The following is a 24,624-nucleotide window of genomic DNA, read 5'->3' as shown; positions in this document are numbered from 1 at the left end:
GCTACCATTATTGCACCCAAACAAAGAAAACAATAATTCCTTAATATTAAATATTCAGGGTGTTCATATTTCTGTAATTTTTTAGCATGCTATGTATTATAAAAAGAAACATTTTAAAAAATCACGACAGGCAAATAAGGTCCAAACATTACATTTTGTTGTTATATCCTTTAATTATTAAAGGATGTTGTTACATCCTTTTAATTCACAGGTTTTCCTTCTGTCTCCTTTTATTTCCTTGCAATTTTTATTTTGTAGCTGGTGGTGGTAAACAAACTGTTACCATTTTCTCTTTAGGTGCCACAGCCAGAATTTTGCTTGTTGCTTCCCCTCGGTTTTGTTCTCCATGTTGCTCTGTTCCCTGTATTTTTTATAAACTGGTAGTTTGAACTAGGAGACTTGATAAGATTCACATTAAATTTCCTTCTTTCTTCCTCTTTTTTTTTTTTAACCAGAAAAAAAAAATTCTAATGGATGAGACAGTATATTTCCATCTGGATATAGATAATATCTAGTTCTCACTCTTGTTATGTAGTATTAGCAACCACTGATGATCATTACATAGATAACATTTATTCATTAAAAATGTAAAAATGGTAACGTTTTAATTCTGATTTGTTAGCCTCATTTGTTAGCTAGAAAAGTCCTAAAAGAAACTTCTCTCTAATTTTTGGTTACTCTGGAAGACAATTTATTCTTATGACTTTACTAAAGTCATCATAAATACTTAATTCTTTCCTTTTGTTTACCATTTCAAAATAATGAGTTGGTTCTTCAGCTCCTCCTAAAGTGACCAATGGAGTATTTTTTTTTTTCCAAGCATCAGTATGAGATCATGAATTTCATCACAGCTGATATGTTTCTGTCCATTGTAGTTACTATACCTACTGATGCACAAATGGCCCTTCCTTGGCCAGTGGGAGTCTCTTCAAGTTGGCTTTTGTGATCTTTTGACATAATCCTAGTAGTCTTTGATAGCTTCTTTGCTTTCTAATAATTACTACTGGTGATTTTTTCCAGGGTCACCTTGTACATTTTCTGACCCAGTCTTGTATTATCTATTTCTCTGTCCAAAAAGCATTGATTTCTTTTTATGTTAGAAATGGTGCTAGGAATGGTCATTGCTATTGGATTTGCTATTGTGTTTATTTTTTTTTCAGTGGACAGAGTCAGCAAAGGTTTTTTTGTTCTTAGTAATCATTTCTGAGTTCATACTGACACTTCGAATTCAAAATTAGGGCATCATGGTCTTTACTTAATCTCAATCTTTTTATACCTGTATCCCATGCTGAAACCCCATGCTGAAATTTCTCATGCTCAATGACATCATCACAATTATTCACTGTTTTATATGAAATACATGCACACAAGTCTCAGAATTACAATATAATATTGGTATTATAATTATATCACAACTCTGATCATCCAAAAGCAATTTAATATTACTTTTAGTTCTTTCAGTCCTTGAGATTTATCCCACTAGGGATATTCAGTCTCATAACTATATTTAAAGCTTTTTTTAAAAAGATTTTTTTATTTATTCATGAGAATATACAGAGAGGAGAGAGAGAGGCAGAGACACAGGCAGAGGGAGAAGCAGGCTCCATGCAGGGAGCTCAACATGGGACTCGATCCCAGATCTCCAGGATCACACCCTGGGCTGAAGGTGGTGCTAAACCGCTGAGCCACCCTGGGCTGCTCCAGTATATGTAAAGTTACATTAGAGTTTTGTATGTAGATATATAAGTTCATTTGCTTCTCTTTACTTACAAATTTTATTTAATTAATTAATTAATTTTTACTTTTAAAAGATTTTATTTATTTATTCATGAGAGACACAGGGAGAGGCAGAGACATAGGCAGAGGGAGAAGCAGACTCTATGCAGAGAGCCCGCTGTGGGACTCAATCCTGGGACCCTGGGATCACGCCCTGAGCCAAAGACAGATGCTCAACTGCTGAGGCACCAAGGTGTCCCTACTTACAAATTTTAAACTTGTTTTAATATTTAATTTTGTTTTACATTATATATAAAAGTACCATTTTCAAGTTTACAAAAAAAGTATGAGAGAAAGGGTGAGAGGTCAGGGGCAGAGGGAGAGAGAATCTCAAGCAGACTCTGCACTGAGTGTGGAGCCTAATACTGGGCTCCATCTCATGACCCTGAGATCATGACCTCAGCCAAAACCAGGAGTTCAGTGCTTAACCAGCTGTGCCACCCAGGTGCCCCCAGGTAACGATTTTTTTAAAGATTAATGTTATATTTTATCCATCTCTTTTTAAAAAATATTTTATTTATTTATTCATTAGAGACACAGAGAGAGAAAGGCAGAGACACATACACAGGCAGAGGGAGAAGCAGGCTCCATGCAGGGAGCCCGATGTGGGACTTGATCCCGTCCTGAGCTGAAGGAAGATGCTTAGCTGCTGAGCCACCCTGGCATCCCCCATCTCTTTTGTTAATATAAACATACTGTATACATTTTCCCCTGCCCCCTGATATGCCATGTCACTTAACAGCATATCAATGATTCTCAGTTGAGGATGAGGGGATAAATATCCTAAGGGGATATTTAGCAATATCTGGAGATACTATTCATTGTCACAGCTGTGAGTTAGGGTATTCTTGGAATCTAATGGGTAGGGGGCAAGGATGCTGTTAAACATTCTACAATGCACAGGATTGTCTCTCATGACAAAGAACTATCTGACCCAAAATGTCAATAGTGTCACTTGTTGAGAAACTCTGCATTATCATATTCTGAAGACCAATCCACAACAGTATAGAGATACTCTTCCAACGGGTAGATGGATTACAGTTAATTCAACCATTCCTCTCTTGATGTTCATGTAAGATGTTTCTAATTTTCACTTTTAGAAAGAATGTGCAAAGATGAACCTCGTGCTCATCTTTTTATATTTTTGCTACCATATATTTAGGTCCCTAGAATTGTGAGTTCTGGATCAAAGGATAAGTGCTTATATAGTTTTGTTAGTGATTTCCATATTCTTCTTCCCAAAAGTTTTATTAATTTGTATTCCTATAGCAATATATAAGAATGACTGTCTCTCACAGCTTTGCCAACAGAGTATGCACTCAAACTTTTGTATTTTTTGCCAATCTGATAGATAAAAAATTTCAGTGTACTTGTAATTTGCCTTTCTCTTATTATGAGTAAGGATGAGCATCTTTTCATATGTTTAAGAGTCATTTGCATTTCTTTTTCTGTGAAAATTATTTATATCAGCTCATTCTTTTATGGATTAGATGGCCTTTTCCTTCTTTATTTTTGGAAGCATGGTGATAAAATTGCAAATATGTTTTCAATTTTGTCATTTAACTATTTTGCTATGGTGAGGGTTTTTTTTTTTTTTTTTTTTTTTTTTTTTTTTGCCATGCAAAAGCTTTTATTTTTATTTTCATGGAATTGAATACATCAATCTTTTCTGGTATTGTTTCTGGACCCGAAGTCAGAGTTTAGAACATTTTCTACACTTCCAGGTTATAGGTGAATACATTCACTCAATTTTTTTAAAAATAGCATTTATATGTTTCCTTTTCTTACATTTATATCTCTACTCCATTTGGAATGTTTCCTATATTATGTGAGGAATGGATCCAGTTTTATTTTTTCCACGTGGCTTTCTATTTATTTTAATACTACTTTTTATAAGACAATATATTCCCCAGTGATTCGAGAGGCCACTTTTATTGTATGCTAAGTTTCCATATGCAAATAGTTTATTTCTAGATTTTTCTATTGTATTCCATTGGTTCGTCTTTTCATATGCCAACATAAAAATATTTTAATTACAAAAGCTTTACAACATGTCTTTGTAGAAAAGTCAGGCCTTTTCTTTGTTCTTTTTAAGGGTTTTCCAGGCTATGCTTGCTTGTTGTTCTTCAAAATGAACTTTATAATCAACTGCTATAGTACCTGACAAAAAATTGATAGCAATTTAAATTGCATTATGATAAAAGTATAGGTCAACCATAGGAGAACTGATCCTTTGTGATGGAGTCTTCCTATCCAAGGATATACTTTGTCTTTTTTTCATTTGTTTAGATCTACAGTTTCATTTTTCAGGGATTTTTTAGTTTTCCTCAAATAGGTTTTTTTTTTTTTTTAAAGATTTATTTATTTATTTGACAGAGAGAGAGAGCAATGGGAGGGGCAGAGGGAGAGGGAGAAAATCTCCAGCCAACAGTACTTGTAAGTCATGCCTGAATGAAGCTCATTGAATACACATATTTTCTCTGTAAGGCACATCATGTCCTTCTTGCACTTGGGAACATGAGATTGCACTTCAGTACTTCATTTTAGGGTCTTTCAAACAGTGAGATTACCAACAAAGAACACAAAAATGCAAAAAACCTAGCACTAAATGGATTGCAAAAAGGACACTTGTATATAGCATGAGACAAGAAGGCAGAGTGTCATCTTGTTAAATAGCAGCAGGGAAAATATTTTGCTGCTCTGTGCATGTCCAGAAATGACCACAAGGGTCTGAGAAGATTGGTTTTGGGATTACAGATAAATTTCAGAGATCATCAATGTATAGCCAGCATCTAGCCCAGGGCTGGACACTTTGCAGGCACTCGATAAATGTCATAGTTAAATATTTAGTATTTTTTTTTTTTAATTTTTTTTTTAAATTTTTATTTATTTATGATAGTCACAGAGAGAGAGAGAGGCAGAGACACAGGCAGAGGGAGAAGCAGGCTCCATGCACCGGGAGCCCGATGTGGGATTCGATCCTGGGTCTCCAGGATCGCGCCCTGGGCTAAAGGCAGGCGCCAAACCGCTGCGCCACTCAGGGATCCCAATATTTAGTATTTTGATAGACAAAGTGTAAACAGAGGTGATACCACATATTTTATTCTCTTCAGCCATGATCCAGGTAAAATGATGATTATAAAGAAGGTGATGACCATCATAATATTAATAGTATAATTTAACAATAACAAAAATGACAAGAAAACTATTAAACATAGTAGTAGTAGTAGCAGCAACTAAATCAATGATTATGTATTTCTTTATATTTTTATAGCACTTAAAAAAAGTTTTTATTTTTGTGAGTTTTTTTGAATTTGGGGACCATATTAATTATTAAAAACACCTGAGGGTGCCTGTGAAGCTCAGTCGGTTAAGTGTCCGACTCTTGATTTTGGCTGGTCGTGGGATTCAGCTCTCTGTCTGGCTCCAAGCTGGGCATGGAACCTGCTTGAGAGTCTCTCTCTGCCCCTCTGCTGCCATGCAAGCACTCTCTCGCACTAAAAAAAAAAAAAAAAAAAAAAAAAAAAAAAAAAAAAAAAAAAGAAAAGAAAAGAAAGGCACCCAAACTCATATCCAGAATGTGCAAACTCCAGGGAGTGCATGTTGAGGAATTACATTTGTTTTACCTTTTTCTTTATAAATTTTATAATGCAAATTGCTTTATCTATTTGCATTGGCTAATACTTCTAGCACAATGTTAAATAGTAGTGAAGATGGTGCCCTCCTTGTCTTATCACTAACTGAGAAAGCTTTTACCAATTCTCCATTACATAATATGCAGGCATTTGACTGCATTCTAAAAAATTATTTAGTTTTAAAAATAAATGTGGTCAGACCATGGCTCTTCTTATAAATAGCTGCACTGTCACTCACTTTGGTTGCACAGGTGCTTTTCAGAGGAAGAGAAAAGGGTAGTGTTATGACCTCTGTGCTAGGAAGAGTGAGTGAGCCCAAAGAGTGAGTCTCACATGGAAACAAGATTTGGCTGGAGTTTATGGTAAAAAAAAAAAAAAAAAAAAAAAAAAAAAAAAAAAAAAAGGGAGGGCTCAGAAGTGTGCCTGTGAGTTTTAGGTATTGTTTTTCATCTTCATTGTATTTGGAAGGTCGTGCTAGATTCTTTGATTGCCAATTCTTTCCTTTAAAAAGTTCAAGTTAACTTAGTCAAGATGCTAAAATATTTGTGTTCACAGAAGCAGCTATATTAACGAGATAAAAAAAGCCTTTGCAGCCAGCAAGGCTGCCCTGACCTTCGGGAAGTTTCAAAGTTGATGTGCTCCTGAAAAGCTTGCCTCTTTCTGCTTGCTTTGTCTTGAGCCTAATCTACAGTCAGAACAAGTGTTTCTCTGTAAAAGACTTCCTTTTCCTCATTTGCTTTTTTATTTCCCACAGTTGGGGCCATTTGTGAGCTCCTGAACTAACAAACAAAGCAAAGTAACTCTCAAAGATGTTGTGCTCAAAATGGTAATTGAAAGGCCCAAAGAAGTACAATGGAATCAAAGCAGGAGGAAACCTGAATGTAGGAAGTCTCTTCAGAGCTGGATTCAATGCTGCCCACCACAAACACTTTGGGTTTTGGAGGCTCATCTAAGCTAAGTATGGGTAGATGCCAAGCTTGGCTTTACAAAGGCTCATGGAATGAACTGTCCATGGGGCGAGTTATAGAGTAAGGCCTCTGTCTTTTATTAGAACCAATTAAATCCTAAATTACTGAAACTGTGTTCTGCCTCTGTTGGCATCTCGAAACCAATACTTAAAACATTCTACATGATTTCAATGGTAATGCCCCCTGTATTCTCTCTAAGCTTACAAATTTTGTTTTTGAATATATAAGTAGAAAAATCATGTTGGTTTGTTTATTTAACAATTTATAAATCCACATCATATTCATTTCTTAAGCTTTATGGTCTCCAGGGTATCAATGGGAAAAATGAGAATATGAGAAGTTAAGGGCGGTGGGGGCGGTGCCCAAAGTTCCAATGACAAGGCCAGATTTAAATTAGTTCATATAGAGCCTAACTCTACACTCATTCCATTCTACCATTTCCATGTGTACTTAAATTATATACACATTTATTATAAACACACCTAACATGTATATGAACAGTTATGCGTGCAAATATTATATGTCTTGCTATACAGAAATCCTAACTGACACAAGAGATAATTGATATGACCATTCTCATTCCGGGAACCTTAATCATAGGATCATTCTAAATAGAAAGTTCCCTGCTACCTTTAAAATTGGAATTCATTTTCAAAAACTGATTTACTTGTAAGTTGTTAGATAAAAATCTATGACATTCAGTGAAGTTTTATTGTCATTATTTTTTTTACTAGAAAGTTTCACCTTAGAGTTGGCTTTCTGCCTTATTTGATCTCTATAGAATTGTACTACTTCTAGCCTTTTCCTAACGTAAATGTACAAGGAAGCTTGTGGCTACTTCCTTTTTCACCTACTAAGAGGGAGATGATGCTAAAGAAGACAAAGGAAGTATCTCTTGGGAGTTCCTGCATCCAGGGAATCATGGAGCAGCTTCGGCAAAAGTAATTCATTCCACCTTCACCTGCTTTTAAGCAGGAGCAAGATGGAGAGAAAGGATAAGAAAAAGTCTAAATCCTCAAGATAAAGTCTGCATTTTGAGGAAGGAGACCAGCAAGGAACTCCCAACGCATTGCTTAGAGACAAAAGAAGAATGGAATCCTCAAGGCTGTGGAGAGCAAGGCTACCCTGAGGAATGCTGGTCCCAGACCTCACAGCCCCCTTGAAAACACACTCTTTGGCAGAAAACCTCTGCGGCTAATTAACTCAATTAACTGCTTTTGTGGGGCTGAAGAAATTTGGAGTTTATCTGAAAGATTTTTAATCTAAGGTTTGGCTGTGGAGCATACAAACACAAGCTGATTTTCCTATATTTATAAATCAAAGCAAGACTTGAATAAGAAAAGCATATTAAAATCACCAAAGTACATGTCACAAGTCCCTGAATCAAACCAATGTAATTTTTAGATTATTATTTGGGCATGAATATCTCTGCTCTCTTTCATGAATAACTATGAAAGATGCACATACAATATTTTATAGTTATCAGGTTTATTATTCCAATTTAATTTGAGGATGAGACTAATAATAAAAGCTGCATGTGTCCAGCACATCACACAACTCAAGATATCTCAAAAGATCTTATTTTAGGGGTGCCTGGGTGGCTCATTTGGTTAAGTGTCTGCCTTTGGCTCAGGTCATGATCCCAGGGTCCTGGGATGGAGCCCCACCCTGGGCTCCCTGCTCAGTGAGGAGTCTGCTTCTCCCACTTCCTCTGCCCCTCCCATTGCTTGTGCTCTCTCTCTCTCAAATAAATAAATAAAATGTTTTAAAAAGTAAAAAAAAAACAACCTTATTTTATTCTTATAACCCATGAAGTATGGAAGGTATTATCCCCATTACATAGAAGAAATTGAGTCTCACAGAGACAGAGCCACCTGCAACTGGTTAAGTGCTGACTTAAACTTGGGTCACCTGATTCAAGGTCAGTGCTCCTTCCCTTAGAGCAAATGCTTCCCCTAATGAATCATATATTTTGTATATACAGATGTGTAAGGGAAACTTTCTGAGATATAGCTGATTTTGAGAAGAAAAAAGTGGGTTTGGACCTCTTTACCTATGTACACCTAGGGTGGTCACCCAATTAATCTGTGTGCTGGTTTCTCACCAGAAAAATGAGTATAATGATAATATTTGATTTAACTATTCCCAGTAAGTTGCTGGGAATGAATGAAACTTAAGAAAGAAGCTTGGTTAAGTCTCACTATGCAAATATCAGGCATTATGTATTATTATATCTTTCCATCCATTGATCCTTTGGAAGAGCCATGCTCTAAATTTACTTACACTTGCTACGAAGACACAATAGCTCATATAGGTTTGATAGATACATGGGGAAAGTTGTTAAACCTTTTAATTTCTCATCCTTGGTAAAGTGTGTCCCTGTGGCCCATAAACTCATCAGGCTGAGCAGAGGCAATGAGGGGATGGGGTATTTTGCTCTCTCCTCTGCATGTATGGCTGGCTATGAGACATTCTAACAACCATAGGTGGCACTGTGTCCCCCAGGAAGCAATCTTAAAAAGTGTCCCCCACTCATAAGTAGTAGAGCCAAGTGAGTTTCTCTTCCTGCCTTAGAATAGGTAACAAAGATTTGTCCTTGCTTTTGAGAGGTGGCACGGTGCAGTGGTTAAGAGAGCAGCCTCTGGAATCCAGATACCTACATCTGAAACCTGATCTACTCAAGCTACGTAATCTTGTTTTGCCTCAATTTCCTTTTCTGCAAAATGAAGATGACAACAGTTTCCTATTTCTAACATAACAAATTACCACAAACTTGGTTTAAAACAACACCCGTTGTTATCTCCTGTTAACTCCTGTAAGTCAGAAGTTTGGGTAGAGTGTGGCTCACTTGAGTTAAGAGTCTCATGAAATCAAAGTCAAGGGGTCCACGGGGATGTGTTCCTTTCTAGAAGTTCTGGAGTCAGCTCCAGGCTCATTCAGGTTGTTAACCAAATTTAGTTCCTCGAGTTTGGAGGCTTGAGGTCTCTGTTTCCTTGCAGGCTGACAACTGGAAGCCCTTTCAATACCTAAAGGCTACCTGCATTTCTTGCCACATCACCTCCTCCATACCTGACCTAGCAATGATGTTTCAAATCATCTCACATTTGAAATCTCTGAAATCCCCTTTTGGTGCATCTCTTCCCACTTTAGCTGGAGAAAGTCATCTGCTTAAGTGTTCATTTAGTACATTGGAATCTTTAGAACTTGAAATCCACAGAACCTTTTTATATTCTGTACTCACGCTAGGGAATCTCTGTAAGGAAAAGGATGTTTATTTGCCACCAGATATTGTAGCTCTGAGGCACAAGAATCCTACAAGTTGGGACAACAGAATAAAAATGAAGATGAAGGAAGGGTTTTCATGTATACACAGAGATCCCTGAGGCTCTGATTTATTTGACATTTGTGAAGTAAAATTCAACATGTTGTTTCTGGCTGATTTGAAGCCCTTGTCATAGATGTTTTATGATTCCAAAGGAACAAAGTAGAGAAAAGTTCCCAAAGGAAAACTGAACAGGTGTTTTTGGGCTACAAAACATTTATTTAGTTATATGGCGAAGGGTATCTCTTTGATGGTGGAATCATTAAGTTGCCTAGGGTTATGGGGTAGAGCATGCTTTAGTGATTTCTAAGAGAAATCTAGAATGCTTTCTCTCTCTCTCTCTTTTTTTACCAAAACATCTTTTTGTAAAAATGTTCTTGATACTGAATGCTTTGACTAATTGAGAGAGCTGCTTCTGTCTTTATTGTCAGAGTAGCTGTGGCAAATGTGAGCAGAGGCTGGGGGCAAGGGTAGTATTCAGGCCCAAACACAGACTTAAGGACGGAGTTTTCCTGGTGGTAGTAATGGTGACACACAAGTTTAGACTTTGGAAATAGTTAATTCTCACTTCTTGAGAAGCACTTGTGGAGACACAGAGTGACTTGGCAGTTTTAGACAAGAAAATCTCCTGCTACCTTTCATTAACCTATTTAGCTTGGCCTTGCCAAAGGAAACCTCCAACTTCACCCCAATTCTCTAACTCTTCCCATAGGTTCTGGAGAAAAGTCTAAGGTGCATTCATCTGAACTAAAATCAGCCAAAGTAGGACTTGAACAATGTGTCCATTGTCTTATAATATACGCTTCCAAGTTAACTTTTTTTTAAAAGTGTGCACATCAGTCATCTGGTTTTAAAACTGACTCACTGTGACCCTAGGCATCTACCATAGCTCTTATCTCATGGTATGAAACCAAGAAATACTTGTGGAATACATGCTGTGAAATGGCTTCTCATCTGGTCCTAATGAAACTCTAAAAGAAGAGTTTCATGGACTTTATTTTTTTTTTTCAGTTAATATGAATCAGTTGTGTGCTTTGAAGATCCAGCCTACCTGCCATGAAGGCCCTGCTGACTACAAACTACCTACTATTTGTTCACTCATCCTAAACACATTTATTTTGTATCTTATAACATTCTGGGCACACTGAATCACCATTTAATCCAACTGTTATAAAATCCTGGAGAAAGGTATGGAAATGAGTATGGTTCCATGCTTTATTTGTATTTTACTCAAATTTGTCTTGTGTTTTTAAACGGTGCTAAAATGTTGAGGTTGGCTATACTAAGAAATGGCCAATTCCAAGAGTAGAATGAGCAATAAAGACTTAGCAATCTTGCAAGTGGGTTGCTTTATATTAGTCTTTGGGGCTTGCTTTTAGATTGTGTGAGTCCCATTGGATCTCAACCATGGTGTCCTTTCCAGGACTCTGTATTTAGTCTTGAATATCCTCTGAAGCAGTACAGACTTAAGTAGGGAGTCTATATAACTTATTGTCCCAACTGGGGCAATGTTAAGAGTGAATGGGATAACTATTAATAGTTACACCAGTGCAACAGGTGTAAATGGGACTCTGTCGGGTAATTAGGGCTGTATAGTTATCCTAGGAAAAGACATGGGTTGAAGGATCAGGACTCATCACATCTGGCTGCTTTGTCTCATGCACGTCATGTTCTGGGTTTCAGTGTATTTGAATGAAAAGAAAAAGGTAAAGTAAATCAAGGTAAGAAGTAAAGTAGAAACAAACGCTAATGTTTCTTTAAAATTTCACCATTTTATGATTATGAACAGCCTCAAAGGAGAAAGTCTTACTGTATTTTTGAAACCGTTTCAAACTAAGAGGTACCACATGAAACAATCTTCCTCCTTTTGAAAACTACATAGTTACAAGAGCTTACATCACCTTTCAAATCAACATTTGCTAACTTTAGGGTTGGCAACAATTTTGTCTTTGCTTCCGAAACACTGTGTTAAGTCATCTCAGGGCACATTTGGGCTGAGCAGGACAAAGAACCTTGATTGATTAGTGATGGCTTCTGGGGTCATGAGAACAGGAGAGAGACGCAGGGAGAATGGAAGGGGGATGGGACATGCGTGTGTGCCAGTCCTCTCCAGTAACTAGCCTATGGCCTCTGGTGCTAAAATAGAAAACTAAAAAAAATCTTCTTATATTTAGAGTAAATCTGCCCCACCATTGATATCTAACACTGTGTTAGTCTCATCTAGAGATTTCTTCCCCCTCCTTGCTCTCAATGCCCTTTCATCAACACTCAAGAGAGTCCAAGCAATGGTCCTCACCCTTGGCTGCTTGTTAGAATCATATAGGATCTCTGTGGATGGGGCTGAGGGTTCAGTGGTTTTGACACCCTGGGGCCCACAACCAGGGGAATTCTACTGTGCAGCCAGGATGAAGGACCATTGGCATAGAGGCTAGTGTTCAAGATGGGAGCCAGGGCACCTAAATCAGTCTTTGTTCTTACTGAAGCCTGTGTGACCTTGGACATATCACTCATCTTACTTTGTTAAATGAATTTAGACTCTTAGGTGCCTCTAACTCTAACTCTCAGACTGACAAATGAAAGGTAAAGAATACATTGGTGCATTGACCCAGACAATATACACGTCCTCTCCTTTGTAAATTCAAGGAAAGTTGACTTTGTTGTCAGAAAGATAAATCTACAGCAACTGATCAAGAAGCAAACACGTATCAGTCTTCCATGCATGAATAGTCACAGCTAAGTGATACAACACCATTGACAGAATTCTTTTTCTAGGTTGTTCTCTTAAATGTTTTTTTTTCTTTTTTTTAAAGGAGGAATCCATAAACATCATTTACTAGTTCCAATACATTCTTTGATCACTTGAGCCACTGATTAGCAGAATATTGGGCATTCTCACCATTTAGTAATTTGACCTCTTACCTGAGTCACAGCAACATTTGTCCCATCAGTGACTTCCACACTCATGTTATAGATGGATCTCTGTTCTGCATCCAAAGGTTTTGCAATGACAATGGTCCCAACACCTTTCTCTGCGTCAAAAGAGCTGTCAAAATTCCCCCCTGATGGTTTCACAAAAACAACATGCAATTAGCATATCTGAGAAGTTATTACATCTATTGAAGCATATAGCTTTAAAGAGAGCTCTTATATAGAAATATTTTTGACAGGTATCCCTATGGCTCAATTTTGTACATCTTAAATGGGACCTCTTTATTTCCAACTTAATTTATATTTCCAAACACAGCCTCTACAATGCCTTACAAATGTCACAGAAAATAATGTATTGCAAAGAAAATCCTCAGTACTAATGTTAGAGAAGTAAAGTATAAACTGACCCACTAAAATATTTAGAAAGCTAAATATGTCCTCCAATCCCTTATGGTTTTTCTGCTAAGAATTTGTAGACTTTTCTGCTTTTCTAACATAGATTCAATTCTAAGTAAACAAACAGCCCGATTAATAACAAAAATGTGTAGACACTCTTAAATCTATTCTAGGATTGATGGTAAACATTTGGTTGGTAAAGTTCAGATTCCCTCCCATAGATGTCAGAAATAAAAGTATAAATACTAGAAAATCAGAAAAAGCAAAAAAAAAAAATTGAGTTTCATATAAAAAATTCTGTATCTGCAGTTGGGATATTTACAGACAAAAACTTTTTTTTGCCATCTTGACAGTGTGAATTATTTTTTTGCCCAAAAGGTAGCAAGTTTATGGCAGATTTACAAAATGAAATCAGGAAGAAAGTAGAAGAATACATCAGTTTATGTGACATCAACTCATAAAGCAATCAGTATGAAAGTTTAGAAAACTTTCCTCCCCCTTCCATCAGACCAAGTATAGCCTACAATCTGTGAATAATGTACTAAGCCAATACGGGGCGTTTTGAAATTACTGTAGCTGTTTCCATCTTTGTGAACTAAAATGTGGTTTATGATCTTTCCTAAAATGAAATTTTTTTTTTAAGAGAGAGAAAAGATAATGGTACAAGTGCTGGACTGATTTTAATTAAGTATCAGTACATGTTCACAAGCTCTATTTGTTTTAGTCTGAAAATCCATGATGTCAATTAATTCTGTTCTTGGATAGTAATTTTATTTAGCTACAGCACATGGGCCAATGTACTTATTTAATTTCATATTTTAGAAAAGACATCTTGGCTTCTCTTACATTCAACTTACTTTGCATTTCATTTTGCTGATCAGTGAGCAATACTATTTACAATTTCTACAATATTACAATTACACATTAGTGAATGAATTAAGGGAAAAGAGAATTTTACCTGAACTAGTAGAATTTGATGTACAGTGACAAAAAATAAATCATATGGTTTACAAACCAAAAACCTGGTCATATATATTTCAAATACTTATTGCTTGCAGCTGTCATATACAGTTAAGATTATTTAATTGCTAGCGAGAACATAATTGCCCTTGACATTTAATTAAAGTTATGGAGATACGGGGGACCACAGAATTACTTGTAGATGATATATTTTTCAGAAATCTCATCTAAAAAGAGATTCATCTTCCAATTAATACCTTTAATTGATTTACTAAGGAGCAGTTAATGTGAAGTCCAAAAAAACTCTTTTGAGGAGCAGCAGAAGGAGAAAGGGGAAGAAATCAGGCTTAACAGGGAAGCAAGCCCCATGTCATAGGTCTCTTTCAAAGAGAGTGCTTCCTGTTGATAACCACATGATATAAAACATAAGGCTGATTCAAGCATCTTGAATCACCAGCCTAATGAGCAAAGAAAAATCATTTGCTATCAACTGGTACATTCTGAAAAGAAATTTTGCCATGGAAAGTCTCTTTTTTTAAAAAAGGTATTATTTATTTATTCACGAGAGACACAGAGAGAGAGGCAGAGACACAGGCAGAGGGAGAAGCAGGCTCCCTGCAGGGAGCCTTATGTGGGACTTGATCCCAGGATCTCAGGATCATGACCTGAACCAAAGGCAGATGCTCAACCACTGAGCTACCCAGCTGCCCCACCATGGAAAGTTTCAAAGGAAGGACATAAAATATGTCAGACCTGTGTGCAAGGGAGGAGTAAAATGCCATTACCTGTGCTGCTTGGGTGGGTATTACTTCATATTTTAAATCACACTTAAAATCATTTTTTAGAATCTTTTCCTAACCAGATTGCTACTTTCTTAAATATGAGAACACATTATTTTGGGAGGATGGGGGCAGGGTTAGGATATAGCAAAAGGTCATCTTTCAATGTCAATTATTTCTGAAGGTGGAGATTTGTAGGTCAAGGAAAAATGGAAATTATGCAAATTATGAAACTTTGGTTTGCTCCCATTTAAAGATGAATGAAAATGAAATTTAGAGAACATGCAAGCCAAGATTTCCAGTTTCAGTTCCTGTTTAAATGGGGAAATCCTATGTGGTCTCCCTCACTGCCCGAGTTTTTCCTCAGGGCTCTGTGCTGAAATACATAATCATTTCATGGGCTCAATGGCATAAAATTTACATGTTTTACAAACGGCATATAGATTGTGCTTTCTTATTAATCATTTTTCTTTTTTTAAGGATTTTATTTATTTATTTTAGAGAGAAAATGCACAAGTGGCGGGGGGGGGCAAGGGAGAGAGACAAGCAGGCTCCCCACTGAGCAGGAAGCTGGATCTTGACTTGAGCCAAAGGCAGAAGCTTAACCAACTGGGCCACTGAGGTGCCCTTATTAGTCACTTTTCCTATGAAAAAACATTTTTGGCTACTTTTATGGCTGTAATATTTTATAGCTCTCTCTTTTCCTGCCTCTGTGTGTGTGTGTGTGTGTGTGTGTGTGTGTGTATGTGTGTGTGTATCTCCCTCATCCACCATTACTGTTTCCAATACTCTGGACTAGAAACCTCTAAAGGGGTAGGGAGATAGGCAAATGGAAAGCAGATCGAGGGGAGCTTGAGAGACAGAGCCTGTGAAGAGTCTCTCAGTCCATCAATATGGCGAGCAGTCTCTGAGAGTCACTTCCAGGGCATGTGCTCCTAGTTAAACCAAGATTTCATGTGAAACAAGTTTCCCAAAATCTTCCCTCAGTTTTAAAATGAATTTCTGACAAGGGACATGGAATCTAGACCAGCAGTTCACCATCAACCCTCACACAATTTAATAACCTACCACTTAGGCATCCCATTTCATAAACGACTCCATATCTCTCCCCCAGGGCTCATTTCTCAGGCTCCCTTTTAGCCTGAAAGGTGATTTCATTTCATAGGAAACCATGACCAATTCATCTGGGGTGAGACTATCAAATGGAAGGAGTCCATTTTCACTAGCAGCATTCCATTTAAATAAGCTGTGCTTCCTCAGAGCCAGTAACACAACATGCAAAGCCGGAGTGTGCTAGTGCAGCAGCGTTAGGCTAAACAAAAGGTGGGGACAGGGGAGGACACTGCCGAGCCGGTCTGAGTTTCAACAAAGTGGGAAATTAGAAAAGTCACAGCCTGAGCGTTGCTGCAGGGGTGTGCGGCAGAGATGGTTAAAAGCGAGGTTGTGAACAGCCCACATAACAGATAGTTCATGTCGGGGACATTGTTCTGTGACCATTTTTGGTCAAGACGGGTGTGATAGAGTAAACAGAGCAGAAGAGGAACGCTGGATTTCTAGTGGATTCTTTTTTTTTTTTTTTCTAGTGGATTCTAAAGTTAAACATAACAAGTCAGAACGTCCTAGAAAGCTTCAAATATGGGACAAGAGTGAAAATACTTGAAGCCAGCAGCTACTGCTTGAATAAGCTGGGCAGCAGGGCACTAGATCAAGATCTGGTCAACTCTTTCTTTAAAGAAGGGCACAAAGGATCACCATCTCTCCATAATGAGATCCAGTGGTGAGTAGCACACCACTTCCCCTTTAGAGAAGCTTGCAGGCCCCTCCCCTAGCATATGATTCTTTTCCATTCTGTGTGTAATTGTGAAAACACCAATCAAAATCTAGTAGTCACCAAGGGGGATGTGTTATGTGAGAGGCTTCCAAAACACTAAGCGGTTGAATCTCAATGAATTAAGGGAGTCGTTCACAAGCTGTTCATTCAAGTTCAGCATGTACATCGAACTTAAGGAAAAATGCTAAACACCAATCATGGTTTGATCATGAATAATTTTCTGTCTTGGAATGAAGCAAGCACAGTATGGGGCTGAAAAGGTTATTTACATGGAAGGCAGGAGATGCTGGGTAGAGGTCAGGAAACAGTGATAGGAAGGAAAATCCCTTCTAGAATCTGGCTTAAAATTCATTTTCTTAAAACAATTGATATTCAAAGTGTTGTTTAGGCCTTTAATTATTCCTTAAAACCTCTTCAGATGTGTTCCTATGGCCTGTATTGTTGCTATGGAGAAAAGGGAGGGTTTTTTGGGATCAAATTAGGAACAGAGTACAAAAGAGGAGAAATGAAGAATTTGAGGTCAACGGAATGTCTTTGAGCAAATGCCACTCTAATGGATAAACAGGTGTGTCAGAAATGTTACACAGACATGGCTTCTCTCAGGAGGGGTAGGTAAGAGTTTTTGAATAAAGAAACATGGCCACTTGATTAGAAAAGACTCAATCTGTAGTCAGAGAACAGGCCTCTGCTACTGCTATCAAAGAGTTTCCCTTGCCCATTTGATCCAACTCTAAGGGATGGCTCCACTTGGGGACAAGGTTCAAGGACAGGTTTAAGTTTATGTGACAGAAGCAGCCCTGAATCCAAAGACTGTAGGAACCTATGTCAAACTATGAGCCAAGGTGATCTTTATATACCTGCACCACAGAGGGGTATTTCGGCTAGAGTTGGACCTGTGGGCTAGCTTGTGCCATCAGAGAATTGTTTTCAAGGAAAACAAAGATATTTTAAGTGCTTACTATATACAGGAAAACCTGTATTTTCTTACCCTAAGCAACAGGCAAAAAGCTAGAAAAGTGGGTGGCAGCATCCGCCATCAAACTGTGGGTGACGAGGGATTGTTTGAAGTGTGTAATAATGGTGGTCTTTACAATACAAATATTTGCCATTGGGATAAAGATATGGGGAATGAACTGTGAACCAGATTGCGCACATTAAAAAGAATGTAAATCAAGGAGCTGCTGGGTTGAATCACAGTCTCCTGAGAAGTGTGATGATATGTGATAAAGCCACAAAGGATTATGGGCTATTTTTGTTGTCTTCATTTTCTTTCCCTTTTAACACAGAGAAGGAACATGCTGTGCATTGGGCTGTTTAAACACAGAACAGCTGAACTTTATTATGTTTCCTTTTAATTACAGCTTTCTTCACTGGGTTACAAGGAGGGCTTCTGTTTCTGGAAGCTGAAGAGGGTCTCACTACATAATATTGTTAACAGTGGTCCCTTTGGAGGAACAGGAAAGTGACTGGCAGATCCGTGGTACGGGGGTCCAGACCTGGGAACAAGATCTTGTTTGCCACAGATTTTGTGAATTATACTGTAGGAGGAAAAGGAATGCAGTTAAATAAGAATCGGGTAGATCTGAAATATGGAAATGAGGAGAATATACTCCCAGGGGAAAAAGCATGCAGAAACACTATTTCTGCTTACTTAATGAGAATTCATTTGTTACGGCATCTGTAAACTGTAAGTGCTTAAGTCCAGGAGGCTGTATGCTCTATAACCTGGAATGTCTGGATGGTTGTCTAAAAGCCATAGGTCTGTAAAGGAACCAAATCCTGACTCCCTTGGAAGAGTCACAGAGTATATACCTAAGCAAGACTGAAACTTAAACCTGAGATCTCGTTTCAGAATCATGCCGATGGTATATGCCAGCATTCAACGACAGTATACTGCCAAGTTTCTTAAGCATTGGGAAGTGCTGTTCCCTGCCTTTTCCCTTTGAGTTAGCTTGGCCAAGGAAGATGCTTAGTTACCAAAGGGAAGAGAGAGGAGAGTCTGGATGGCCAAGGATAAATAAGCAAGAAATCCTGAAAGTGAGAAGGAAACATCTGAATATGATAAGGAAAACAATAGGTTTTTAGAGAAGAGGAAAGACTGTCAGCAAACTGAAAAAAAAAAAAGACTGTTCAATTAGAGAGCATTCTCAAAAGGAGGATTGGGTGGAAGGGGGATCATCTTGATCCTGAGAGCAACCCCAGCACCTGGGGAAAAGATTTAACTTCTGCGGTGAAATAGAGTCAGTGTTTCAAGACGTTGTTGGCTGGATTTGGGGATGGAAATAAAATCATGTTCTGTTTGGGCATCAGGCCCAGTTCAATTTACAGGAGAAGCTCAGCTAGATGTTACCAGATCTATGGTGAAATCTCTGTGATGGAAGCATCTAGACTAGAGGGACAACCCTGTAGGTCTTCATTAAGAGAACCACTCTGTGCATTGGTGCATTAATACTGAGAGGATTAGGAAGAGTGCAGTGTTTAGAAACACGAAGATGGAAAAACATGAACACTGGTGCTATGTTTTTGATAATGATTCCTGTCTGTGTATTTGGAGCAGCCGAAAGGGATTCCATCCAGGGAGGGTTGTCATCTGTAAACTTCCCCTCTCTTCTTGCACTAATTCTCATTTTGTCAAAGGTGTTATGGTTGCTATGGCTGGGAATACAGTAGAAGGTCACGCTGACTTTGAGTTGGTCTCAAGAGGCATTAGTAGGGTTCATGCTTGGCTGCCTGGAGCATCTCCATTGGTCACCACTGTTTATTCCACTCACCCTGAAGCAATCAACAGAAACAAGGACAGGAAGAAGGAATGAGACTAAGACCTTGACCTTAAGGGTTAAGAATGGAGATTGGATCAACACAAATGAAAATACACAATAGCACTAATAATACTAATGTGAAAACATGCATGTAAGGTTACATGCAGCATTACCAGGCATGCTTATCTACACACAATCACACACACAGACACACACATATGTTGAAATGCTGAGGAACTGCGAACTGACTTGGATATCTGGGTCAGTTTGCTGGTCAGACTGAGTGTCAGAGAAAGGTGTGCTTATAGGATTTTTGAAGTGGGGTACAAATGAGGGATTCCTGGGGCAGGTGGGGAAGGTAGTGGAATGTGCTGCAGGGCAGGAGGTGGCATGCCTGGATCACACAGGGGAGAGAAGCAGTGCTATTGGGTGTAGAGGAGCTTGCAAAATGGAGTGCCAGGGGAGGGTGGAGATAAATTGGTGGCTGATGAGAGACAGCAAGTTCTCCCACTGCTCAGGAGAGCACATCAAGAGCCCTGCTGCCTGTTGGGCTACTTATTAATTCTCTAAGCTACTTATTAATTTATTTTTTAAAAGATTTATTTACTTATTTATTTATTATAGAGAGAGAAAGAGAGAGGTAGAGAGAGAGAGAGAGAGAGAGAGCACGTGCCAGAGACCACAGGGAATGGGTAGGGGCAGAGGGAGAAGAGAATCCTAAGTAGACTCGTGCTGTGTGCAGAGCCTGATGAGGAGCTTGATCCCATGAGCTAGAGATCACGACTTGAACTGAAACCAAGAGTTGGATGCTTAACCGACTGAGTTATTCAGGCATCCCAGGGCTTTTTAAAAGAAATCACTATTGCACATGTCCCTGAAGGCCTGAAACCAGGACACACGTGGAAACTGAGATGCATTTTCTAGGACTCTGCCTGGGAGCAGCAGTGAAGGAACCACTAGAGGTGACAAACAACTAGGTGATGCACACATGCCACCCTCTGTTTCACTAAGAAAGGAGAAGCTGCATCAGATAAAAACTTAATGGGCTGAAAACTGAGAAGATACAGACTTGAAGATGTCTTTCATGGATCCAAAGAGGTTCCATTTCAAATGCTTAAGTGGAGACGAAGACGGAGTTGAAAGCTCGGAATGGAGGATGGTCATGTACAGGGATGGTTTGATTAATGCCCACTAAGTGAAACAAAGACATTCTACCGGCATTCCATAAAATGAAATATGCAGAAAACACTCCCATTCTGGGGGAGCTCAGAGGGCCTTCTACTGAGGTTTGATTGGAGGCCACAGGGCATTCTTCTTCTGTGCCTCATTACAACAGATGTGGAATGTTCTAAATGCTTTCTCCAGATCCAGCCATTCTCAGGAAGAGAGGTAGGTTCCTGCCCATCAGTGACTTATGGAAGGAAATGATTCCTGCAGACCAGGTCTCTGGATTCCTGGCCTCCCACAAAGAACCGTGGGAAGTCAGCTCCAGCTCAACCCAGTGTCAGATCCTGGGCTGGCACATTCTCCTCCCTCTCTCCTTGGAGCTACAAGTCTGTTTTGTTTCCTGGTCCTCGGCACTTATTTGCCCTGCACCGCCTCTCCCAGCCTGTGTGTGGATTGGGGGAGGGGGCAAGAATGCTGTTTTGCCCTCTCCTTTTGCAGCCTGCCATGCTTGCTTGCTTTCTTTCAAGGAATTTAAAGGGCTCCCAAGGTCTGTCCGGTATGCTTCCATCTGCTTTCTCTATTCTGTTCTTGTAGGAAGCTCTCACTGGCTATATATCTAGGTCCCATTTCCTGCCTCTACTTTTGTGGACAGCAGCCAGGGACCCTCTTGGTGGAGCTTTTTGGTCTATGAATGGCACTACTGCTGCAAAACAGAGGTGTGGGGATAAATTTTAATTTATTTTTCAATTGGAAAAGGCCCAGTTACATAACCCAGCCTACAAATGGTAAAAACAAAACAACAAAAGCCCATATACCTCAAAAGCCCCCCCAAATTTTTTAAAAAATAAATCAGAGCAACCCCTCCCCCAAATCCAAACCCCATCAGACCTCAAACAAAAGAATCAGTGGATACGAGTAATGCAATAGTTGTTAAAGGCATGTATGAAATCTGTGGGCTGCACTTCAGCCTGTCACAGGCAGTTATGAAAGATGTAATTTAATTTGCTTAAAAAAAAAAAAAAACCCGTAAAAGGCAGATTGGATAGCTGTATTTTAGCAAATGTGTTTGCGCTAAGGGTACCTTCTGTTGAACAGTTCTGCCCACAAGCTGTCTGTAGAATATAGAACATCTCTCGAGCATGCTTGCCACCTTGAAGCAGGGCAGTCGGGAGCAGAAAAAAAAAAAAGAACAGAATGCAGAAAAAAGGTGAAGAAAAAGAGAGAAATGAAGGACAGCAAGTCTAGTACCATCAATACATTTAGAAATGAGATTAGCCAAGTGTGACAATAGAATTTAAATGACACACAGAAAGACATTAAGATTGCAGTAAATAACGTACTATGGAAAATCCAGCCAGAGAGCACTTTCTGTTCAGCTTTAGCTACAGAGTTGGAACGAAAGCACAGGTCGATTATTCATTTTACTGGCTCTTTTGCATTCCAGCACTATACATCTTTTCATCTTAGCACTAATCGTTTAGTGGGTTGTTTTTGTTTGTTTGTTTGTTTGTTTTGTTTTTGTTTTTGTTTTTTTTTTTTAGCTAGTTACTCCAGTCAGCGACTACATTGCCCAATACTGCTCTGGAGGACTTGAACTTACCAACTATGTCAAACCACAGAGGGGTGTTAGCTGGCTGCACAGATACCACCCCCACAATCTCGGTGACTCTATCGCTTTCCATGACTGTGAAGTTATAAAACGGCTCGTCAAAAGTCAGCGGTATAGGTGAAGGGGGTGGTTTCTTAATCCATTCAATGTGGAGGCGGGCCGTGGAGGATTTCTGTGGGCGCCCGTTGTCCACTGCCTTTATCTACTCACACATGGAGAGAACATAGAAAGAGGTCTTAGAGCTCAGATCCCTTTGGAAATTTGGGTCTGTCACTCACTCGTTGTTGGCCCAAGAATCCATCCTCATCACAGTGTCAGCAAAGGGAAGGGAGAGTGGAAATCTGAGGAGAATGTGCTCAGAAACTGGAGGAGACAACTAAGTCACGTGGGGGTCCCCTATCACAATCACTGGAAGGTGGTCTGAACCACCACAACTTTACAGGTGTGGAAAGTGTGAAAACCAAAAGTTGCATTTAGCATTTTTAGAGTTTTATGGGCATGATTGATAGTTACAGAAGTAGGAATAGCTAATTTGATTCCTTATAAATCTCATGGTGATGCTTGACAGGGAATAAAGTATGCTGTGAATCCTTAAGTGAGAATGATGAGAGAATGTGTGTGGTCGTGTTGTGGACCTCCTTCCTTCTGCTTTACTCCAGGGAAAGCCCTGTATTCACTCAGAATCCCAGGAGGGTGATGGGATAGGTGTGGGAAAGACCTTGCTCTAACTCCTTGGAAGCCCTCAGTTATGCCAACTCTGAAGGGATAAAGAACTCTCTTGGTGAAAGCACGGGCTTCTGGAGACAGTGGGATGGGGAGCAGGGTACTAATGACTCTCCTCTATGGTCTTATAAAAGAAGTGAAGAAAGTGGATCTCCTCATTCAGCTGTGCAGACCAACTGCTGTGTTGTCCTGGACTTCAGTGATGGTTCAAGTCCAACAAGCAAAAACCACTGACAAAAATTTTAAAAATCAGTATTAAAAAAAGGATTTCAAAATATCACATCTTAAAAAATTAACATTTATAGGTGCATGGCTAATCCTTATAGCCTTTAAAAACAGTGACAACTCATATCGCCCAAATGTTATGTGTTCACTTTGCCCCAGCAAATTTCTGAGATGGAAGATCCTGGAAGACACATGCCTTAGGTCAGGTTTTTTAGGTGCACAGTCTGAGGCAGAAATTTCAGTACAAAACATTTTGAGGGTCGGGGGAAGTGTTCTCAGGAGAAATGGACTGAATGAAGCAGGATGAATGGAGAAAGATGGTAAACAAGGGTATGGTCTCAGCTGAAGTTTAACCTCCTCTACCTGACCCCAAGGGGAGTTCTGAATCCTCAATGGCACTCCTGGGTTGGAGCCATGGGGCGGGGAGGGGAGGGGCAAGGGGTTGGACTTTTGTGTCATTGCCTATGGGCTGTTGGGCTGGGGTGGGAGTGTGGAATCTCCTGAGTCAAGAAGTTCAGCCAAGGATGATTCTCCCCAGAAGGAGGCAGCTGTGAGCCCTTAGCCAAGACTCACAGCAGTTGAGGTGTAGCTGCACCAGCCTGGTGAAGGGGATCTTGGTGGGGCACCAACAGTATCCACCATAGTCTATCCAGTCCTCAAAGACTCCCATTGTCAAGTCTCACATAACTATAGTAGCATGTATTACATCACAGCTGCTAATGGTAGAAATAGGGCCAGTTTTTTATTATCTTCTTTTCTCTGCCCACTGTTCTGGATACGTTATTGAGTAGGGAAGAAATCCAAGTCCAGACCATAAGAATGAAAAGACAAATCAAGGGACTCAGACTATCCTTTAAAATAATACAGGACTGCCTGTATACAGCAGAGAAGGCTGCAAGCTAAGAGAAGGACAGCAGATGGTGCTAACTCTCGACAGTTGTTGGGACCCAGGAAAGTGCCCCATTACCTGTAAGGATGAACAATCCCCTTTCTTGCATAGGTGCTACTTTTCTAAAGTGGTGGTGGGGTGGGTGGTGGGAGCAGGCTGGCACTTTAGATGTGGGAATTTAAGTCTCTGTTTGAGATAGTGCTCATGTTTTTGTTTTTGTTTTTTAAAATTTTTCTAACTATGAAAAATGTCATTTTTTATTTAAGTTTTCCCACTTTCGCAGCTTAGGCAGAATAATCATAGCTGAGATTTGTGTCTCACAATTTTCACAGCTAAATTCATGTCCTATCATACTGTCAACAGTTACAAGAGTTGTTTTCTTTGGGAAGTCTTGGGGACACAGTGAGTGATATGTTGAGTGGTGGGTGTAATATATCACTCTGGTAATCTCCTACCCTCAGTTTCCACCTATGCTGAGCACCTTGAAATGATTTAAGGCTGCAGGAAGTGTGGCTGAGTATGTGATGAAGCAGGCTGTGTCCTGGGAACAGAGGAGGTTTGCTGATAGGACACAACCAAGGGAAATGGTATTATTATTTAAAAATGTCACTGAAACAGAAAGTAGCCTTCCACAGCTGTGTGGCTGCACCTGTTAGT

The 24,624-nt window shown here is 39.2% G+C and overlaps 1 protein-coding gene across 1 annotated transcript in view; it reads right to left on the bottom strand.

Annotated features, from left to right (window-relative positions):
- Positions 1 to 24,624, bottom strand: part of FAT3 (FAT atypical cadherin 3) — a 650,121-nt gene that overhangs the window by 102,238 nt on the left and 523,259 nt on the right. Inside the window, 2 exon segments of the mRNA XM_041730335.1 lie at positions 12,621 to 12,760; positions 22,122 to 22,332. Of these exon segments, the coding sequence (XP_041586269.1) occupies positions 12,621 to 12,760; positions 22,122 to 22,332 (351 nt within the window).

The sequence above is a fragment of the Vulpes lagopus genome, chromosome 15 (genome assembly GCF_018345385.1).
Source record: "Vulpes lagopus strain Blue_001 chromosome 15, ASM1834538v1, whole genome shotgun sequence".
NCBI lineage: Eukaryota > Metazoa > Chordata > Mammalia > Carnivora > Canidae > Vulpes > Vulpes lagopus.
Note: the sequence above shows the minus strand (reverse complement) of the source record. Positions and strands in the feature narration are given on the sequence as shown.